Here is a 20,422-nt window from a genome sequence, read left to right as displayed (position 1 = left end):
GATCTGTAAAGTGCTCTCTTGGGCAGCATCCTTCGGTGGCCCGGTACTGCGGATGGACGACGAGCCCCTAGTGCAGCGTGGGCTCTGTTCTGCCATTCACACCAGGCCTGGAAACTACAGTGTCTTATACTTTAAAAAACATTTCTGAGACCTGTCCCTTCTTTGTGTCTTCTGTGATCTGAGAGGATCCCTGCTGTTTTCTCTCTGGTTTTATGTGTCTGTACATTATGTCTTACAATAAAGAAAAAACACAGTCTGTGGAGTGGTATGTGGGAAGGACTCTGGGCCCAGGACACTGCACTGCTCCTAGGACACTGTGTCCCTGCCTGTCCTCCTGACATGCTGCTGTCACCAATGCTGAGTCTCTGCAAGGAACGGGAGTGGAAGGCAAAGGAAGATAGCACTTAGCACACAATCTGTTCCAGCTATGGAGAACAGAGCCATGGCACAGTGGTTAAGGTGCTTGCCTTGCACACTACCAACCTAAGTTCCATCCCTGGTACCCCATATGCATCACCAGGAGTGATCCCTGAGCAGAAGTAAGTATTGCCAGGTATGGCACACAAAAATATCTGTTCCAGGCGTGTTGAAGATTTGGTAGGAATCACTGATAAGCATTTCAAGATCCGGAGAAAGAAAAGGGCTCAAGGACTATCCCAGGCTCTGGAGTCAGTGGCTACTGGTGGTGCTGGAGCACCAAACCCAGGTTGGTTAGAAGCTGCCATTCACAAGGCAAGCATCTTAGCTTCTATACCATCACTCCAGGCCCCGTAGTGGTAATTTAGGGTCAAACATATAAATGAACATTGCGCTTTCTTCACTGATATACTACCCAAAGCCCAAGCCCTTTTAAGAGATTGGTGGTGGGAAATGTACACTGATGAAGGGACAGGTGTTGGAAAATTATGTAACAAACCCATATACCCATGTAACTATCTCATTGTGATTCAATTTTTAAAAATTAAAAAAATTACGGTGGTGGAGTATGGGCACTGGTGGATGGATGGGTACTTGAGCATTGTATGACTGAAACACAAGCACGAAAGTTTGTAAGTCTGTAACTACCTCAGTGATTCACTAATAAAAATTTCTTTAAAAAATTTTAAAAACGGGGAGCCGGAACAATAGCACAGTGGGTAGGGCATTTGCCTTGCACGTGGCTGACCCGGGTTCGATCCCCGGCATCCCATATGGTCCCCTAAGCACCACCAGGAGTAATTCCTGAATGCAAATCCAGGAGTAACCCCTGTGCATTGCTGGGTGTGATCCAAAAAGAAAAAAAAAAATTGAAAAACGGGCTGGAGCGATAGCACAGCGGGTAGGGCGTTTGCCTTGCACACGGCCGACCGGGTTCGATTCCCAGCATCCCATATGGTCCCCTGAGCACCACCAGGAGTAATTCCTGAGCGCAGAGCCAGGAGTAACCCCTGTGCATCTCCGGGTGTGACGCAAAAAAAAAATTAAAAAACGGGGCTAGAGTGATAGTACAGCAGGTAGGGCATTTGCCTTGCACGCGGCTGACCCGAATTCAATTCCCAGCATCCCATATGGTCCTCTGAGCACTGCCAGGAGTTAATTTCTGAGTGCATGAGCCAGGAGTAACCCCTGTGCATCACTGGGTATGACCCAAAAAGCCAAAAATTAAAAGAAAGTATTAGCTCTGGTCAGAGAGAGAGTACAAGAATTAGTCAAGGAACCTGGAAGGGAAGAAAGAAAATGGCTGTCAGATCTGTGGACCCGTGTCTGTCGCCCCCAAGTAGCTATCTCAGACCCACCCTATCTCATTTCCCAACTGCACGTAATTTGCTTTACAGTGCCCACGAGTACAATCAGTTTGTCTTCTCCAGTAGGCCTCATGCATCAAGCACGTCACTCATCACCAAGATTTTCGGGGGGGGGGGGTGAGGGGGCAGAGTGAAAGTATAGTGAGCACCGCCAGGAGTGATTCCTGAGTGCAGAGCCAGGAGTAACCCCCTGAGCATCTCCGGGTGTGATCCAAAAATCCCAAATTTTTTTCCTTAAGGGTTCAGAGAGATAGTACAGAGGGAAAGGCACTTCCCTTGCACATAGCCAACCTGAGTTTAAACCCCTGACCACCGTTAGGAATAATTCCTGAGTGCAGAGCCAGGAGTAAGCCCTGAGCATCGCTGGGTGCAGTGCTCAAAATAAAGAAACCTGCCTGTCAACATTCTCTACTAACTGGTGCCTTGCCAACAATCTATGGTTTTCCAGGAAAGAAGCTTCACATCAATTCTTTCTCATTCCTCCAACCCAGTCTATAGAAATTTTTAATCACCTGACATTTTGAACCCACCTGTTCTCCCCTTCAGTGTCAGAAATTGAACTTAGGCCTCATACATGCCAGGCACTGCTCTGGCCCTTTATTGCGGGCGGAGGAGGTACCACAGCCAGCAGTGCTCAGGGCTTACCCCTAGTTCTGTGCACTCGGGGATCACTCCTGGCAAGACTCAGTGGATCATACGGAGTGTTAGAATTGAGCCCAGGTCAGACTTGTGCAAGGCAAGCGCCCTGCTCACTATTCTAGCTCTGCAGTCCCTGTCTGGCCCTTTGGGTTGACCCCATCACATGTTATACACTTGCCGAGAGAGGTTGGGCCACTCGGCAGACAGGCTGCTTTGGGCTCTGTGCTGAGGGGTCACTCATGGTGGTGCTGGAGTGGGAGGAGGGGGGTGCATATTTAGTGCTGGGGATCAATGGAGCAAGTGTAACCCCTGTACTCTTCTGCACCCTCTCTGGCTTTCTTGGGGGTTCAGCCACACCCAGCAGTGCTCAGGGCTTATACCTGACAGACTTGGGGGACCAGATGGGGTGCTGGGAATCAAACCTAGGTAGCCAGCCCACAAGGCAAGCATCCTACCCACTTTACTAGCCCTTCTCTAGCTTTGATATTTTTGTTTTGGGGTCATACCTGGCGATGCTCAGTGTTTACTCCTGACAAAGCTCTAGAGACCATACAAGATGCCAGGGAGCAAACCCTGGTGGACAAGCATCCTACCTCTGCACTGTTGCTTGGACCAATAATTCTAAAATAAAGTTATGTTCAGGATGGCGGCCCATACACATAGAGCCGCTTTTCACTCCCACCTACTTGAATGCCCAAGATCTCAATTAAAATGTCTAGAATACTTCCTGCCCTAACTGCCCTAAGAGTACACCATTTCTGAAGGGAAAGAATATTCGAATTGGAAACCTCAGGGGAAGCGCTTTGTATATGAGGCCCTGGGGTTTGGTGGGGGGCGCCAGCGTTGGGGAGGTAGAAATATTCGTTCAATTGATTAGTAAGGGATTTAAGAATATCTGGCACACCTCCCTCTCCCTTGGGGTTTAACCAAGACCAAACCCTAACCTCTTCCAAACAAACTCTTCTAAATAGACCCAGGTTCACTGCCTTTCACCTTTCTTCAACGCAACAGCACTACATCTCATCTCTGCTTATTTTTGAGCTACCAGGAGCGATTCTAGGGGTTTACTCGTGGCGGTACTTGATGCCGAGTATCAAACGCGGGTCTGCTGCGTGCAAGGCAAGAGCCCTACCCGCTTTTCTATTGCTCCAGCCCCAGCACAACTTTTCATGAACACTGTAGGGCTTCTGATTTTTTTGGAGGGAGGGGGGACGCGCGTGTGCCACACCTGCGGGTCTCTCAGGGCTTACTCATCTCAGGGATCACTCTCGGAGGAACTTGGGAGGAGGTTCATAGGGTTCGAACCCAGGTCAGCTGCATGTATGGAAAACGCCCTAAAGGCTGTACTATTACTCCGGCCCTTTGAACGACTTCTGAAACGACGCTTTTCAAAACGCAGACGAGGGGTATGGAGCGATAGCACAGCGGGTAGGGCGTTTGCCTTGCTCGAGGCCGACCCGGTTTGATTCCCAGCATCTCATATGGTGTCCCGAGCACCGCCAGGAGTAATTTGAGTGCAGGAGCCAGGAGTCCCCTCTGGGCATCGCCGGGTGTGACCCAAAGAGCAAAAAAAAAAAAAAAAAATCAAAACGCAGACGAAGCCAGCCACCCGTCGGGGGTGCCCAGAGTCCTCCGCTTCTACCCGAAGGCCCTAGAACTGCAGAACGCGGGGGCCGGGCGCCACGCCCCGCGGGTCCAGTCTTCCCGCCGCCGGGCCGAGAGTCGGCGCGTAAGCAAATACGTCACGAGCGTCGCGCCGCGCTTCCAGTCTCCGCTCGCGGCGCCCGGAAGACACGTCAGGGGGCGGGGCTACATTTTACAAACCGGCCCGTGAGCCTTTGCGTTTTCTCTTTCCAGCCAGCGCCTAGCGATGGGTGAGCGGCGCTCTCCTCTGGGTCCATGTCGGCGGGGAGGGTTGCGGTCAATCCGAAGCCATCCTGCCCCGCAGCCCGATTTAGAAAGCGGGCGTCTCTCCTCCCGGCCCCCCGCAGCCGTGGGGAGGGTGGTCATCGGGCTCGGGCCGCCGAGATCCGCCGTGGAAGGGCGCTCCGGGGGCCCGGGGCCGCCGCGGTGCCAACATGGCCGCCGCCGGGAGGGTGCGGGCGGGCCGCACGTGTGTGATGACACCTTGGAAATGCTGTGACTCCCGACTGCGCAGTGGGGAATCCAACCTTGGAGAGCTGAGCGTGCGGCCCGCGGGGCGCGGCGTCTGCGGCCCCCCCGGCTTGAGCCCCCCAGTCCCCCGACCCTTAACTTCCGCCCCCCGCTTCCCCCCGCAGGCATTTCTCGGGACAATTGGCACAAGCGCCGCAAAACCGGGGGCAAGAGAAAGCCCTATCACAAGAAGCGGAAGTATGAGCTGGGACGCCCGGCTGCCAACACCAAGGTGGGTCACCTGCCTCCCCCCGGGACGTCCTCTCCCTCGGCGCTGTCCTCTGGCTGTTAGCTTGCGTGTGGGATTAATGAGGTCGTGCAGAGACTTTCTCGCTGTATCGTGTCCCGGGGCCATGAGGGAGCGGGGTTGCACAAAGGCTTGGGCATGTATCTTGCATCTTGCACGAAGGCTTTGTTTTTCTCTGGGAGGCAACAAGAGTGATGAGAAAGTAACCTTAGGCGTGGTTGTGGCCGTCTTGGTCACCTTTTTGCCACTTGCCAGTGTTAGGACTTGTCATAGTTACACTGACTGTTGCCTTCACCCGGCCTGCTCCCCCATGCCCCTTTCCTCTTGCTCGCCTGGCTTAACCCCGTTTGTACCGCCCTTTGTTCCGCAGATTGGCCCCCGCCGCATACACACAGTTCGAGTTCGGGGAGGCAACAAGAAGTACCGGGCCTTGAGGCTGGACGTGGGGAACTTCTCCTGGGGCTCAGAGTGTGAGTGGGACCCTCGCGGAGGAAGGGGGGAGGGTCGCGGACCACTCAGCACTAAACGGGTTATTCTAGGCTTCGGGAAGTACTTTCAACAGGAAGTTCACGATTTCAACCAAGACCACCTTGTTGACAGACTGAAGGTTGCTGGGAATCCAGAGGTCTCCATCCTGCCCCCAAAAGGGATTGGGCCGATTCTTGGGATGGCATGCAGTGGTGTGCCACTCCTGAAAAATTGGTTTAAGTGAGAGATGAGCTTTAAGGCTAGGGAAAGGTATATGGGAGGGGCAACACAGCCCATGGAGCCTGGGGGTTGATAGTGTATTTCTCCTGTGAGCAGGTTGTACCCGCAAAACAAGGATCATTGATGTTGTCTACAATGCATCCAACAATGAGCTGGTCCGCACCAAGACCCTGGTGAAGAACTGCATCGTGCTGATTGATAGCACACCATACCGACAGTGGTATGAGTCCCACTATGCGCTGCCCCTTGGTCGCAAAAAGGGAGCCAAGTTGGTGAGTATTAGGGGAGCCAGCTTCTCTAGGGTGGAGGTAGGGTGGGAGCGGGCTGCCAGCCTTCTTGTGATGATAACTCTGTCCAGTTCTGCTACTGAAGGGAAAGCGATGAAGCCTATAGATCTGAGGAAGGCTGGGCTGGGCCCAGGTCAAGATGGCAGTTGACGTTCCTTCTTGGAAACAAGTTTTGGGGTAGAGGGGACTTACCTAACCCATCTGTCCCTTTATTCAGACTCCCGAAGAGGAAGAGATTTTAAACAAAAAGCGGTCGAAGAAAATTCAGAAGAAATATGAGGAAAGGAAAAAGAATGCCAAAATCAGCAGTCTTCTGGAGGAGCAGTTCCAGCAGGGCAAGCTTCTTGGTGAGATGGCTGCAGGGACTAACAATGCTGCGATCACCCTTGTTGCGGGGGAGGGGGGCATATCTTATACTTGGCCCGACTTAAGGTTCAACACTAGGACCCAGTAACAGCAGGGATTGAGCTCTACTGTTTTATTTTGGGTTTGTTTGTTTGTTTTTCTTTTTGGGTCACACCCGGTGATGCACAGGAGTCACTCCTGGCTCTGCACTCAAGAGTTACCGCTGGCGGTGCTCAGGGGACTATATGGGATGCTGGGAATTAAACCCGGGTCAGTTGCTGCAAGGCAAAACACCCTACCTGCTGTGCTATCGCTCCAGCCCCTGAGCTCAACTGTTTTATTTTGATTTGGGGGCCACCCCATCAGTGATCCATGGATCAAATTGGGCCTCTTACGGTCTTTGCATGTGCTCAGCTCTCACCAGTGTTGGCTGCTTGGAAAGGAAGTGCTTGATGCAATCACATAGCTGTCTCTGGCTCCTTACACACCAACACACCTTCCCAACCACCCCTTTTTGGTGGGGGAGTTGAACTCAGATATTTGGACTTAATCTGGCTCTGCCTGCCCAGGGGTCTAACCTAAGGTACTATCTCCCATCTATTTTTTGCTTGGGGGCCGCACCCAGACTGACTTTACATCAGAGATCGAGCCTAGGTCAGCAAATGCCATACCCTGTGTACCATCATTCTGGCTCCATCTATTTATGTGGGGGCACAGCCTGCAATGCTCAACAGTCTGCTCCTAGCTAAGCACTCAGGAATTACTCCTTGCACTGCTTGTGGGGGGTGTGTGCTATATGAAACTCTGTGAATTGAATTCAGCCATATGCAAGGCAAGCATTAGCTACCTAAGGGCCAGCACGGGCCTGAAGGGTTAACCAATAGGATCACTTTGCAGGCATCTGTAGGCTTGAATTTTCATGAAGTTTCCCTAGGCTGAGGGGACTGTCTCAGTGATGAAAACTTTGTCCAGTTCTGCTACTGACTTGAAAGTGACGATAAAGTGTATCTGAGGAGACAGCTTCTGCTTGCCTGCAAGTTGCCTGAACTAATATGAATGCTTTAGTTTGTCCTTACGCTCAGGACCACCTATTCTTTTGCAGCATGCATCGCTTCAAGACCAGGCCAGTGTGGCCGAGCAGATGGCTATGTGCTAGAGGGCAAGGAGCTGGAGTTCTATCTGAGGAAAATCAAGGCCCGAAAAGGCAAATAAATCCTCTGCTCATGTAATAAAGCTGTTTATTGTTCTATATTCTGTGTGGGTAGTATTTAAATACTTGTTTTTTTTTTCTCTGGTTCCCTCATGCTAAGTAAAATAAGGGTTAGGTAGAAGTAGATGCTTTCTTTTCTCTGTCCTGTCTGGTTTTTCATAGTATAGAGCCCAGTTCTCCTTTTCCTGGGCAAGATCTTGTTATGTAGACTGTGTCTATCATAGAGAGACCAGGATTAGCCATATGCAAGGCAAGGGCCCTAAACCTAAAACCTGTACTGTCTTACACTCTAGTGAAAATAGAGACTTGGCATGTAAGCCGAGCACCTGAAGAGAAATCTGTTTGTGGGCCATACTGGTAGGGCTCACCGGACCACAAGAGGTTCCAGGGATAAAACCTGGGTTGGCTATGTACAGTTCAAGCATCATACACTCCAGCTCATTATCCTGACCTTTATTATCTGGTGAAACTTAACATCTGCCTCCGAGTCATGATTTAACTGCTAGTCACTTTTTTTAGAAGATCTTTTCAAGGAACCTGAGAGATGATGCAGGGGTTATTTAAGGCACTTCCCTTGAATGCAATCCACCCCCAGTTTTCTATGTGACTTTTGATTTTTGAACCACACCCACCGGTGCTCTGGTATAACACCTGACTCTGCACTCAGGAATGACCCCTAGTGGACTCAGGACCATCTAGGATACCAGTGATCAAACCTGGGTTGGCCACATGCAAGGCAAGCACCTTACCCACTGTATCTCTCCAGCTTCCCCCACCCCATATGGACTGAGCACTGCCAGGTGTGGCCAAAAAAAAAAATCGCCATAGAATTCTAACCTGATCCCTCTTAGTGACGGTTCCTGTCAGCTTAGGTAGGGAACCTTGTGCTGGGAGTTAAATCTAGTCCTCCCGCGTGCAAAGTATAAGCTTTGTTCATTTCTGGTTTCGTGGTTCTATACTATGTTTTATATTTTTATTTTGGCTTTTTGGGTCACAGCTGGTGGTGATCCTCTGGGGTTACTCCTTAGTCTGCACTCGGGAATTGCTCTGGTGATGCTTAGGTGACCATATGGGATGCCAGGGATCCATGGGTTGGACCATATGGAAAGCTAAAGCTCTACCCAATGTACTGTAGCTCTGGGCCCTGGCACTTTAGTTTTTAAGACACATGAACAGTTCTGGAGGGCCAGACCATTTTGCATTAGGTCTGGTTTCCACATACACACAGAAGGCCTGTACTCCAGATTCTGAGCCATCTCTCTTAAGCCCTATCACAGGATTTGGGTTTTTTGGATGGGGTACACCTGGCAGTTTTTATGGTTTATTCCTGGCAGCTCTCAGAGGACCATATGGGATGCACAAGGATCAAATTGGTTTAGCCACGTGCAAGGCAAATTTCCTAGGTACTGTACTGTGATGTGCTGCTCCAGCCCCACCTTCAAAAGATTTTTTTTTGGGGGGGGGGCAAGGGTTACTCCTGGCACTACACTCAGGAATTACTCCTGGTGGTGCTCAGGGGACCATACAGGATGCTGGGAATCGAACCCGGGTTGGCCGAGTGCAAGGCAAAAGCCCTCCCCCTGTGCTATGGCTCCAGCCCCTCAAAAGATTTTTTTTTTAAAGTGACTCACTATGGCACTTTTTTCCAGTTTTTACTCCTACCCCGTAGTTGGGCGTAAATGTTTATTTTATGCTCCTTTTTATGATGCCATGAAAGGGACTAGGGTATTTGCTATTTCCATTATCAGTGCTTGCCAATGTCGAAGACATACAAATAGTAAGTTAATTGGTTTGAGAGTAGGAATATTTATAAAGCTGATGGAAAGTACAAATGACCCCTCTTGGAGGGGGTTGGGGGGGTTCTATTTGGCTACGTTGAGCAGTGCTCAGTTGCAGGGGCTACTTCCTGACTTCTCAGGTCACTCCTAGTGGTGCTCAGGACCGTGTACAGGGATCAAATGTGGGCCTTGGACAGGAGAGTAGTGTTATTCAGGCTGTGTATTTGCCTTGTACACAGCTGACCCAGGTTTGCTCTCGACCCCATTGGTCTCCCCCTTGTCCCTCTGGGGTGATCCCTGAGTACTGCTGGATGTGGCCAAAAAAATCCAGATTAGGGATTCCCATGTGTAAAGCAGATCCTCAACTTACGCCATGTCTGGCCCAAGCAAGCACTGTCCAAGAAATGCAAATTATAATTGGTCCATCCCCTTGGCTTAAAGGCAGACTTTGTGACTAAACTAAGTTGGGAAAGATGAACTAGGAAATTTGTCCCTGTTTTGAGCACAAAAACTTATGGACAAGAGCACTTACATGTGAGGCTGGTTCAACCTTATGGCACTGCACATCTCCCCAACCCTCTAACCCCTTTAAAATCTTCTATTGATTGGGGTATGCTGACCCCTGCCTTACCTAGGCATTATCTATAATGTGCCTTTACTGTTTTTTGTTTTGGGCCCACACCCAGCAATGCTACTTCAGGCTATTCATGGTGGGCTGGGGGGAACCATATGGGATGCCAGGAGTCAACCCAGGTGTGTAAGGCAAACGCCCTACCTGCTGTACTATTGCTCCGGCCCTTTACTTTCTAGTTTGAACTCTACAAAGCACCAATCTTCATTCTTCCCTGGCCTTCACCTCTAATCCATCATTAAAACATGTTTATTTGGTTTTGCTTCTTTTAGTAAGTTGAGGAAATTTTTTTTTCAGTGCAGGGAATCTACTCCAAAACCTCCTACATGAAAAGCTATTGTTTTACCATTGAACAGCATTTCTAACTCAATTTAGAGTTGAGTTGATCTATTCCACTATGCCATGGACCATTGTCTTCCCCAGAGCACTGTCCTGTAGCACTGTCCTTCCGTTCATCGATTTGCTCGAGCGGGCACCAGTAACGTCTCCATTGTGAGACTTGTTACTGTTTTTGGCATATCCAATACGTCACGTCCACGGGGCGCTTGCCAGGCTCTGCCGTACAGGCGGGATACTCTCAGTAGCTTCCCGGGCTCTCTGAGAGGGACGGAGGAATCAAACCCAGGTTGGCCGCGTGCAAAGCAAATGCCCTACCCACTGTGCTATCACTCCAGTCCTTCCCCGTAGCATTCATCAAAAACCCTCGGGCGCCTTCAGAGTGAATGGCTATCATGTTACAGATTATTTCCAATCCAGGCTTAGAAAAATGTTCAGCATCCTATGGTCACTCAGTAAGAAAGGCAAAGCAAGCATTGAAACCATTTTAGTCATTAATGGCAGAGTTTGCCTTCAACCTCGACTCAAGTGCATCCCTGAAGTTCTGAATTTTGTTACCCTCAGGCTTTTTGGTTTGGTTGGTTTGTTTGTTTGTTTTTGGCTTTTTAGGTCACTCCTGGTGATGCTCAGGGTTTGCACTCCTGGCTCTGCACTCAGGAATTATACCTGGTGGTGGGTGCTCAGGGGACCATATGGGATATCAGGAATCAAACCTGGGTCCATTGTGTGCAAGACAAACACCCTATCCCCTGTACTATAGCTTCAGCCCCACCTCAGGCTTTAATGTTTAGTTTTGGCATTCAGTTAAGCCTCAAGCTCCCCTTAGCAGCGACTCTGATCTAGATCTAACAGTCCCGGGTACTTTTTCCTCCAGCGCTGCAGGACCTTCAGTGGTTTTCAGCCAGTTTACACCTGCACAGCATTTGAAAACCATTGCCTGAAACTCCTTCATTCCCTAGTCAGAAGGAGTGGAAAGGGGCTGGAGCGATAGCACAGCGGGTAGGGCATTTGCCTTGCACGTGGCCGACCCGGGTTCAAATCCCAGCGTCCCATATGGTCCCCTGAGCACCACCAGGGGTGATTCCTGAGTGCTTGAGCCAGGAGTGACACCTGTGCATCGCTGGGTGTGACCCAAAAAGCAAAAAAAAAAAAAGGAGTGGAAAGAGACTTGGAATTACTTCAATTTTTGGAAGGCTTGGCGGGGGTCTTTTGACCATACCTGGCCTTAATTTAGGAGCTGTTTATAGCTCTGCTCAGAAGCGACCCCTAGCGGTGCTCAGGGAATCATGTGGGATGTAAAGGACGCACCTTATTCCTGATACTCTCCAGCTCAGATATTAGCCTTCCAAACCTACCCGAGGGATCTACGCTGGGGTTGGTCATTACCTTCCACGTCTAACTTTCACGTTGGCCTTTAGGGAAGATTCCCAAACCCTTATCCCATTGTACAGCATCATGTCAATTCAGCTTCAAAGTGTTTTAAATAGGCTTGCTCTTCAATCCTATGTTCTCCCTTGAACATGTAGCTTGTTTGTTTCTATAGATCTTTGCTAGATTTTTCCACTCTGGAGAAGCCAGTTTTGTTTCTTAAATACGTACTCCATTTCTTCCTCTCCCTTCACAGCTTTCTAAATAAGTCTCATTCAATAAAAAGTACCTTGCTTCACTAAATTTTTTAAAACTTCTCATTGGGGGGCCGCACCTGGTGATGCTGGGGGAGGGGGTTGTTGTTGGTGGTGCTGGAGGGGATAAACAGTTCTGGGGATCAAACCCTCCGGTCCTGTGCATGTAAAGCACTCTAGTACCACAATGACCTCGTAGTATCTGTACTGCAAATCATTAGAGTAAGAGAGGTTGTACCTGCCACAGAGGCAGGGAGTGGGGTAGGGTGGGACACTGGGAACAATGGTGGTGGGAAATGTGCACTGGAGGGATAGGTGCTCAAGCGAGCATTGAAACACAAATCATGCAAATTTGTAACTGCCTCATCCAATAAGACGTCTTAAACTATCCAATAAAACGTCTTTTAAAAAAAATAAAAACACCCTAGTCTTTTGAGCTCGCCAGGCCTTAATTCAACTTTAAACAATGCAAATGTACCACGATGACTATACTCTCATCACCACAAAACTGACCAGTAGGGATACAGTGCAAGACCCCAGCGCACCATACTCCCTCTTCCTAAGGTTATCCAAAGAAGGGAAATCCTGCAAGAATTGTTCTGTGTATTACTCAGTGGTACCTTGACCAACAGCAGCACTGGAGAACTTTACACAAATGCAAAATTTTGGGCTCCTGCCCAAATCTAATAAATCGGAGACTGGGAAGTAGTGCCCGCACTGATTTTACGCTGCCCTCTACTGAGTCCAAGTTGGAGAGCTGGCGCAGCTCGGGAGGCAGAGCAGAGCCCAAAGCAGTGTCCGCTGGCCCTGGCCCTAGCGTCAGCTCCAGGGCAGCCCCAGCCACCTCCTCTCCCGGCGGGTGGTCACAGCCCCAGCCCTGATCCCCGCCCAGGCGGGTCCCTCCCACCTCAGGGCTCCCCCTGGGCCTCATCCTCGGACTCCGCCGACTCCTCTTCGATGCGGTCGGCGGCGGCGGCTTCGGGGTCGGCGGCCTCGTCGGTGCGGAAGCGCAGCACGTGGGGCGTCCGCGGGGCCCCGCGCGCGCGGCCGAAGTTGCGGAGACTGACGGCGGGGGAGGGCGCGACGGCGCCCAGGAAGCGGCCGAGCAGCGGGGTCTGGGCTGCGGCGGCCGCCGCGCGGGCAGCGCCCGGGGACGGCACCTCCACCTGCAGGTTCTGCTCTGGGTCGTCGCTCATGCTGCGGGGAGGCGGGTGGGCGGAGTCAGGGGTCCCCACACCCCGCGACGACCGCGCGCGGGGAGCCCACCCACCAGTACCCGCCTCTCACCGCAGGTTGAAGGTGGAGCCCATGAAGGAAGGACGCAGGGATTCCGCCACCGTGGCCACCGTGTAGGGCGGCAGCGCTGCACCCTCGTCCCAGTACTGGTCCTTCTCGGCAGGAGGCAGGTTCTGATACATGTCATCCACGGAGAGCAGGGACACCTGGGTCGGGGAGATGGTCACCACCATACTCTCCATACCCGGGCTTGAGAGCCGGTGGGAGCACCTCGGACCCCTGCTCACCTGCAGGTTTCGGTCTATGAGCTGGTTTGTCTCAAAGTCATCATCGTCCTCACCGAAAGGATTGATGATCTGTTCCGCTACCTGCAGGTCGTCAGACAGTTTGCTGAGCTCCCGACTTCAGTCCCTCTCTGTGCCCAGCGTCAAGGTGGCATGCCCATCTGCAATGCCCACCTTGAGCCAGCCAGCGTAGAAGAAAAACTGCAGCAGGGTGGTGAGTGGCACATACATGTCCAGGTCCCCCAGCTGGGGTGCAGGCTCCTGGCCCGGAAGAAGCTCCTTGGCTTTGGCAGCCCCTGCCTCGGGCTCCACAAACTGGCGACCCACCAGGGAGAGGGCGAAGAAGGAGTACACCGCTATGGTCACCACCTGGAGCAGGGGACGCTGAGCTGAGCGGGACAGGAGAGGGGTTGTCTCCTGTCTCTGAGGGACAGTGGGGGTCTCGCTAATAATGAAAATATGCAGCCTGCCTGGTGTGCTGGCCCAGAGGGGAGGGCTCCAAGAATCTCACTGGACGGAACCGGCCCGGGCAGGCCCCACCGCTAATCCACAAGGTGACAGGCATGCAGGGGACAGGGGTGGGAGGTGGGGAGCATACTTGGGTGTAGACGAGAGGGATGCTGATCCAGTCATAGTGGAACAGCATGCTGCACTTGGCCCGGTACTTGTTCAGCTCCTGGGGGAAAAAGGAAGAAATCGATGGAAGTAAGGAAGGAAGAATGGGGACATGGGCACAGTTCTTTTCCCCAGTGTCTGTTTCCTGCTCTGTGAGTGAGAATGATAATAGAAAATGTCTCAAGGTAGCTGTGTTGGGGCCGGAGCAATAGTACAGTAGGCAGGACGTTTGCCTTGCATGCAGCTGACTTAGGTTCAGTCCTCGGCATTCCATATGGTCCCCCAAGCACTGCTAGGAGCAATTCCTGAGTGTAGAGCCAGGGGTAACCTTAGCATCACTGGTGTGACCCACAAAGTAAAAAGCAATAATTAATTTAAATTTTGGGGCCAGAGCGATAGCACAGCGGGTAGGGCATTTGCCTTGCACGCGGCCGACCTGGGTTCGATCCCCGGCATCCCATATGGTCCCCCAAGCACTGCCAGGAGTAATTCCTGAGTGCAAAGCCAGGAGTAACCCCTGAGCATCGCTGGGTGTGACCCAAAAAGCAAATAAATAAATAAATAAATAAATAAATAAATAAATTAAATTTTTTTTTTAAAGGTAGCTTGTTGGAACAGAGTGATAATACTTCAGGGAGTGCTTTTGCCTGACAAATAGCTGGCCCGGGTTCGATTCCCCAGTCACCCCATATGGTTCCCTCCCTGAGCTCTCAGGTGTAATCCCTGAGTGCAGAGCAGGAAGGACCCCTGAGCACCACCAGGTGCAACCCAAAACAAAACAAAAAAATAACCCCAAAAGGTAGCTGTTAATGAGGTGATGCAGGTATAATACTTCCAACTGTCTCTACAAAGCACTTGATGTGTGTTAGGTTCACAAATGATGGTCCCAGTTGGCAAAGCTAGGGAGAGGGGGGCAGACAGGCCTGAGCCTGAGTCTACTCACTTCCAGGAGCAGACCGAGAGCAATATCATCCCGGATGCGCCCGTCCCGCCTGGCCTGGGCGGCCAGGTTAGTAAACCAGACACAGGGGACCCAGTACTTATTGAAGTCCGATTTCAGGCTCTCAAACTTTTTCCTCTCCTCCTGGGACATGAAACCTGCCGGGAGGAAAGTGGGCGTCACTAGCAGTCTTGTGGCCTGAGAGCGCCCCCCTGGGGGCCAGACCAGAGAGCCCTGGTTCCCGCCCGATGCAGGGTGGGGGGGAAGGGGGGTGGAGGGGAAGGGAGGGAGTTGCACCTTATCCAGTGGCCCCACCCCGCCGCCACAGCGCACCTGCGTCCACCACGTGCTCCATGGTGGGGAAGCGCTTGAGCACGCGGGTGCTGACCGAGCGCAGCACCAGCACCGAGGCCAGATTGGCGTAGCGGATGAGGGTGCGGCGCAGGAGGCGGCCGCGCTGGTCCACGCCGTGCACGCTGGCCGAGATGACGCACATCAGCTGGTCCGGAAGCGGGATGCTTGTGTACTGGGCCCACCAGCGGTTCACCACCAGTGTCACGTAGAACCCTGGTCGCCCCCAAGGGTCGAAGGGATGCAAAAGAAGGGAAAATGGGGGAGCTAGGAATCTGCTTGCCCTGGCTCTGCCCACCCCCATCCCCCAGCAAAGCGCCTGGGCTGAGCCCAGTGTCCAGGGTGGACTGGGCAGGCAGTGACAGCTTCTTCCAGCCGTCCAAAGCCGAGCCAGGGCGAGAGAAAGGAGAAGTGGAGAAAGGGTGGCTCAAGGCCAGGTAATGGTTAACCCATCTCTCCAACTCCCCAGTGCCCCAAGGGTCTGGTCCCTGTTTGGAGTGAAGGTCCAGCCTTCTAGAAATCTTGGGCCCAGGCGGCTGGGCCTGGGCCTGGTCACTTCCAGGCTGTGCTTCTGGGCCAGTACCCCCCTCTGGATCTCCCACCTCATCCAGAGGTCAGGGGGGTGGCCAGGAGAAAGCCTGGGAGAAGCAGAGAGGCCCCTCACCCAGTACGAAGGACAAGGGGATGAGGTCCGCGGAGCGGTTGCAGTACCGGGCCACTTGCGCGTACACTTGCCTCTGCTCCTGTGTCAGCAGCAGCCTGGGGAGGAAGGGCCAGGCCTATGTGAGTGTGGGAAGGGCAGCCTGCACCCCCCCAAGCCCCCGCCCCATCCCCAAAGCAGCCTCTCACCGGTAGGTGATGCTGAGCAGCGCGTACAGGGCAATGAAGAGGAGGAACTCCTTGTACAGGAGCTTATAGATGCTCCCCCGCCACCGCAGGAGCAGCCCCGAGAAGCCCCCGAAGCGGGCCTCTGCCACTTTGAGTGTGTAGGAGACGGTCATGGCTCTGGGGGTCAGGAGCAAGAGATTACAGAACTGTCCTTCTCCTCCAACAAGCCCCCCCTCTCTGGCCTTATCGATGAACTTAGTTCTTGGCCACCTTCCCTCAGCTCCCACCCCCACGTATCAGCAGATAAGATGGAAGGAGGCCACAAGAATAGACACAGCGCACTCCCACCCCGCCAGAACTCGGTGGGTCAAGCCAGGAAGATGCCCTGGGGCTGGGACCTAGGTCCTCTCTTGTGGGGTTAGGGAGATTTCCTAAAGGGCTGGAGCATATCTTTATATGAGGGAACCCCAGTATCACAGGGTCCCTCTGGCACTGCCCCTCCCTGCCAAAGGCCCCCCAGTACTTATGAATTTCCTTAAATGTCTCTTCATGTAGGGCTGAAAGAAAAGATTTAATGAAAGAGCTGAGGACAGGAGCACGAGGGACTGGAGTGATAGGATGGTGGATAAGGCGTTTGCCAACCTGGGTTCGATCCCCAGCCTTCCATATGGTCCCCCGAGCACCGCCAAGGGTAACCCCTGAGCATTTCTGGGTGTGACCAGAAAGCCCAAACAGACAAACAAAAAAGTCTCAGACCCTCCAGTATCCTTGGGGTAATGGTTGAGGCCAAGCGCTGGTCTTCCGAGCCTAGGACCCTTCCCCCCCCCCCCCCGCCACCCTGCGCCCTCATACTTACTTACCTATTGTTCTGGGCAGAAGCTTGTGCTAAAGAGAACTGGGCTCACCTTCCTGCACACACACTTAAGTACCTCCTGGGCCCATAAAGTCTGGCTGCACTGAGGCTGTCATTGATGGATTGAGACTGTCACCCAGCTCCGCTTAGGCCTGGGAACTGGCTTGGTCTCCCTGACGCCTGCAGGGCTGGGCTGGCCTTTGAGCAGCTGAAGTGCACCTGCACTGAGCCCGCAGCTCGCACAGATGACACTGTGACCTTGACGCCTGGCTGACAGGGATCACTGTCCCACGCTCCTGCTGAGAAGGCAGGTGTGTGATGAATTGTGCCCGTAATACTGAGCGTAGAGCTCTGGCTGAGTGACAGGTGCTGTGACAGAGGCACTACCCAGGCGTCTCCCCAGGGACCTTGTCCTCATCATTGCACAGATGAGGGTCCCGGGAGACGTGCCCTATGTCATGACCAGGACCCTGGAGGCAGGACTCAAAGCCAGACGGAACTGGCCTGCACAGGGTCTTGTGTCCTGGTCACACAATGCCAGGCGGTGCAGGGCTGGTGAGGACACAAAGCTGGGGACTCTGGGCTGGAGTGATAGTACAGCAAGTAGGACACTTGCCTTCCACATGGCTGGCCTGGGTTTGATTCCCAGTACCGACACCCCATCTCATCCCCCAAATACTAACAGGAGTGATCCCTGAGAGCAGAGCCAGAAGTAAGCCCTGAACACTGCTGGTTGTGACCCCAAAACAAAGAGACAAAAAAACAGAAGGGAAAAAAGAGCTGGAGACTCAGGCCTGGAGCAGCAGGACCCCTTCATTTGTTTATTTGTTTTTTGGGTCACACCTGGCAATGCACAGGGGTTACTTCTGGCTCTGCACTCAGGAATTGCTCCTGGTGGTGCTTGGGGGACCATATGGGATGCTGGGAATCGAACCCGGGTCGGCCGTGTGCAAGGCAAACGCCCTACCCACTGTGCTATCATCCCAGCCACAGCAGGACCCCTTCAGTCTGTGTCCAGTACCTGACTGCAAGGGTCTTATGGGGCTATTTCTACCTCTGGGTCCTAGGGTTTTGTTTGGGGGGGTGCGGTGGCTACACCTGATACTGCTTAGGGCTTACTCCTGACTGGGCTCAGAGAACCATATGGGATGCTGGAGATTGAACTCAGGTCGGCCACGTGCAAGGCAAATGTTTCACCTGTTGTACTATTGCTCAAGCCCTTCTGCTCATCTCTTTTTTAAAAACTTTCCTCCCTCCCTTGCTTATGGATGATGTTGATGAAAGGGAAGTGGGGAGTGGGGTGCACTCACTTGGGAACGATGCTCACTAGGGCAGTCTACAAGCTGCAGTGCTCATATCCTCTGCTGAGTGCTCACCAAGGTTTGCTATCCTTGCACACATGCTCACCAGGACTCAGACTTTTAGTCAAGGCCCACAAGTGTGATGTTGAGTGCCACACTCCCTTTTGTGGTACACACACACACACACACACACACACACACACAGCTGCTGAAAGTCACATTCAGCATCAGAGAGCATACCTGCCTGGCACAAACAGCTTGAGCCGCCTGGATCACACTTGGTGAATGTGGGACTTGGGAGATTTAAACTTGTATCCAGGTGCTTCCAAGGCAATTGTCATAAGCCCCTACACTTGGGGCCCCAACAACTGTCCTTGAGGTGGCGCCCTTCAGTTCTCCACCCCCGGGCCCATCTGTGGCCCTCAAACCGTATGCCTAGGCTGTGAATTTCCCACAGAGCCAGGAATGAACGTCCCAGACCTGAAGCCTCTATCTCAGGAAAGGGTGGTCCCCAGGCCCGCCCAGCCCCTCCTTTGAGTCACCTATTTCCCCTCCCAGCTGCAACCTGTTCTTATGGTTTATGGTCCAGGAGGGGGAACCACTCTGCTCCCATAAATCATCTGCCCCACCTTCTTTATCTCCTTGAGCTCTCGCTTCCTTCTCTTTGGTCCACGCCCATGGATTGAACCCCCTGCCCCTCTTCCTCCCTCATAGCTGAAAACTGTCTCCTTGGTTGGATATTTTCCAAGCCATTTACCCAGAGTCCCAAATCCAAAAGCTGCTGCCTATTACCTTGGACCAATCATTCATCCTCTGTGCTTAACTTCCATGTGGGATGGAGGACTGCTAAACCCTGTCACACAAAGGTGTGAAAAGTAAAGGAATAAGTATTTACATGGTATTCAGTAGGGCCTGTAAGTATGCAGTATAGTCATCTTTCTCCTCCCTCTGGAAGCTTCAGTGCTTCTAGCTCATCACGTTTCTTATTGCTGAGTCCAATAGCCCCTCCCAAATCCTAATCTGATTTGGCATCTCTCATTCTCTCATTAGCAGTGCTCGGGATCAAACCCAGGTCTCATGCGCACAAAGCATGTGGTTCATCATTGAGACACATCTTATTTTTGTAAGACTTTCTTGACCTTTGCAACTGGATACTGTCAGGAGATTTGAATTTGAGCTTCACATAGGCAACGAATTTCGAGCCTGTTGGGACTAGCCCAGGGCAATGGGCATGATAGCAGACCCGCTGGGGACCCAGAGAGGTCAACAGAACCTACCCCACACACACACTTGGACACAGGTTGGGAGAGTCTTGGCAGGGAAGGAAGGAACACTAGTAAGAGAGACGTTGAGGAGTGTAAAAGGAAGAGGAGACAAGAATAGAGACTCAATGGCACTGGAACAATAGTACAGCGGGGAAGGAAGTTGCCTTGCACACAGCTGACCTGGGTTCAATACCTGACATCATGTATGATCCCAACCTGAGCACTGAAAGGACTAATTCCTGAGTGTAGATCCCTGAACATCGTTGGGTGTGACCCAAACAGCATAATAATAATAATAATAATAATAATGATATTAAGTGCATTAATCTCAAAGATTCATCAACAGAGTGTTAAAAAAAAAAAAGACTAGAGACCCAGAATCCTGTCTCCCTGCCCCCGGAAAGGCAGGCAAAGAGTGAAGTCATATAGCAGCTGGAGCGATAGCATAGCAGGTAGGGCGTTTGCCTTGTACGCAGCTGACCGGAGTTCGATTCCCAGCATCCCATATGGTCCCCTGAGCACCGCCAGGGGTAATTCCTGAGTGCAGAGCCAGGAGTGACCCCTGTGCATCGCCGGGTGTGACCCAAAAAGCAAAAAAAAATAAAATAAAGAGTGGAGTCAGATAGTCTTGGTTCTACTCCCTTGGAAGCTAAAAGTGACTTTGGGGAAGTTTAATCCCCCTGTATCAGTTTCTTCATCTGCAAAATGGGACATGTTGATGCTTGTGTGTACCACTGGTGGCTCATATATGAATGTTTAGTTAACATGAATTGCAGCACAGGTTTCACAGATATGTTAGTAATTACATCCACCTCACATAGTTACTGTAAGCAATTAGTTAGGATAAATGCTTAGAGCAAATGGGCACCATGGGGCACTGTGGGATGAGGGTAGCCAAGAGCTGATACTGGATTCTGGCCCTGAACTGATTCTGGACAGGGGCCTTCCATCCACAGCCAGTTTATTTGTTTTTGGTTTTGTTTGGGTCACACCGTGAGATGCTCAGGA

The 20,422-nt window shown here is 52.1% G+C and overlaps 2 protein-coding genes and 4 non-coding genes across 6 annotated transcripts; 5 read left to right on the top strand and 1 right to left on the bottom strand.

The window, feature by feature from the left end:
• Window positions 1–4,249: 4,249 nt before the first annotated feature.
• RPS8 (ribosomal protein S8) lies at window positions 4,250–7,413 on the top strand. The gene is made up of 6 exons (XM_055139185.1): window positions 4,250–4,297; window positions 4,703–4,809; window positions 5,195–5,294; window positions 5,629–5,804; window positions 6,037–6,166; window positions 7,267–7,413. The coding sequence occupies exons 1-6, from the start codon at window positions 4,294–4,296 to the stop codon at window positions 7,374–7,376; spliced, it is 627 nt and encodes a 208-aa protein (XP_054995160.1). The 5' UTR covers window positions 4,250–4,293; the 3' UTR covers window positions 7,377–7,413.
• Window positions 4,536–4,614, top strand: LOC129405361 (small nucleolar RNA SNORD55/SNORD39). Its single transcript, XR_008630517.1, has one exon. It is a non-coding gene; the product is annotated as a small nucleolar RNA SNORD55/SNORD39 (small nucleolar RNA).
• Window positions 5,009–5,112, top strand: LOC129405368 (small nucleolar RNA SNORD46). The gene has a single exon (XR_008630524.1). It is a non-coding gene; the product is annotated as a small nucleolar RNA SNORD46 (small nucleolar RNA).
• Window positions 5,867–5,935, top strand: LOC129405367 (small nucleolar RNA SNORD38). Its single transcript, XR_008630523.1, has one exon. It is a non-coding gene; the product is annotated as a small nucleolar RNA SNORD38 (small nucleolar RNA).
• Window positions 7,112–7,181, top strand: LOC129405366 (small nucleolar RNA SNORD38). Its single transcript, XR_008630522.1, has one exon. It is a non-coding gene; the product is annotated as a small nucleolar RNA SNORD38 (small nucleolar RNA).
• A 5,236-nt stretch (window positions 7,414–12,649) lies between the features above and the next one.
• Window positions 12,650–16,168, bottom strand: BEST4 (bestrophin 4). Its single transcript, XM_055140387.1, has 9 exons — window positions 16,017–16,168; window positions 15,832–15,926; window positions 15,150–15,383; window positions 14,820–14,974; window positions 13,860–13,937; window positions 13,436–13,630; window positions 13,265–13,345; window positions 13,029–13,183; window positions 12,650–12,938 (listed from the first exon to the last, which is right to left on the bottom strand). The coding sequence occupies exons 1-9, from the start codon at window positions 16,166–16,168 to the stop codon at window positions 12,650–12,652; spliced, it is 1,434 nt and encodes a 477-aa protein (XP_054996362.1).
• Window positions 16,169–20,422: the final 4,254 nt, after the last annotated feature.

The sequence above is a fragment of the Sorex araneus genome, chromosome 5 (genome assembly GCF_027595985.1).
Source record: "Sorex araneus isolate mSorAra2 chromosome 5, mSorAra2.pri, whole genome shotgun sequence".
NCBI lineage: Eukaryota > Metazoa > Chordata > Mammalia > Eulipotyphla > Soricidae > Sorex > Sorex araneus.
The sequence above is the reverse complement of the archived record's forward strand: the minus strand, read 5'-3'. Positions and strand labels throughout refer to the sequence as shown.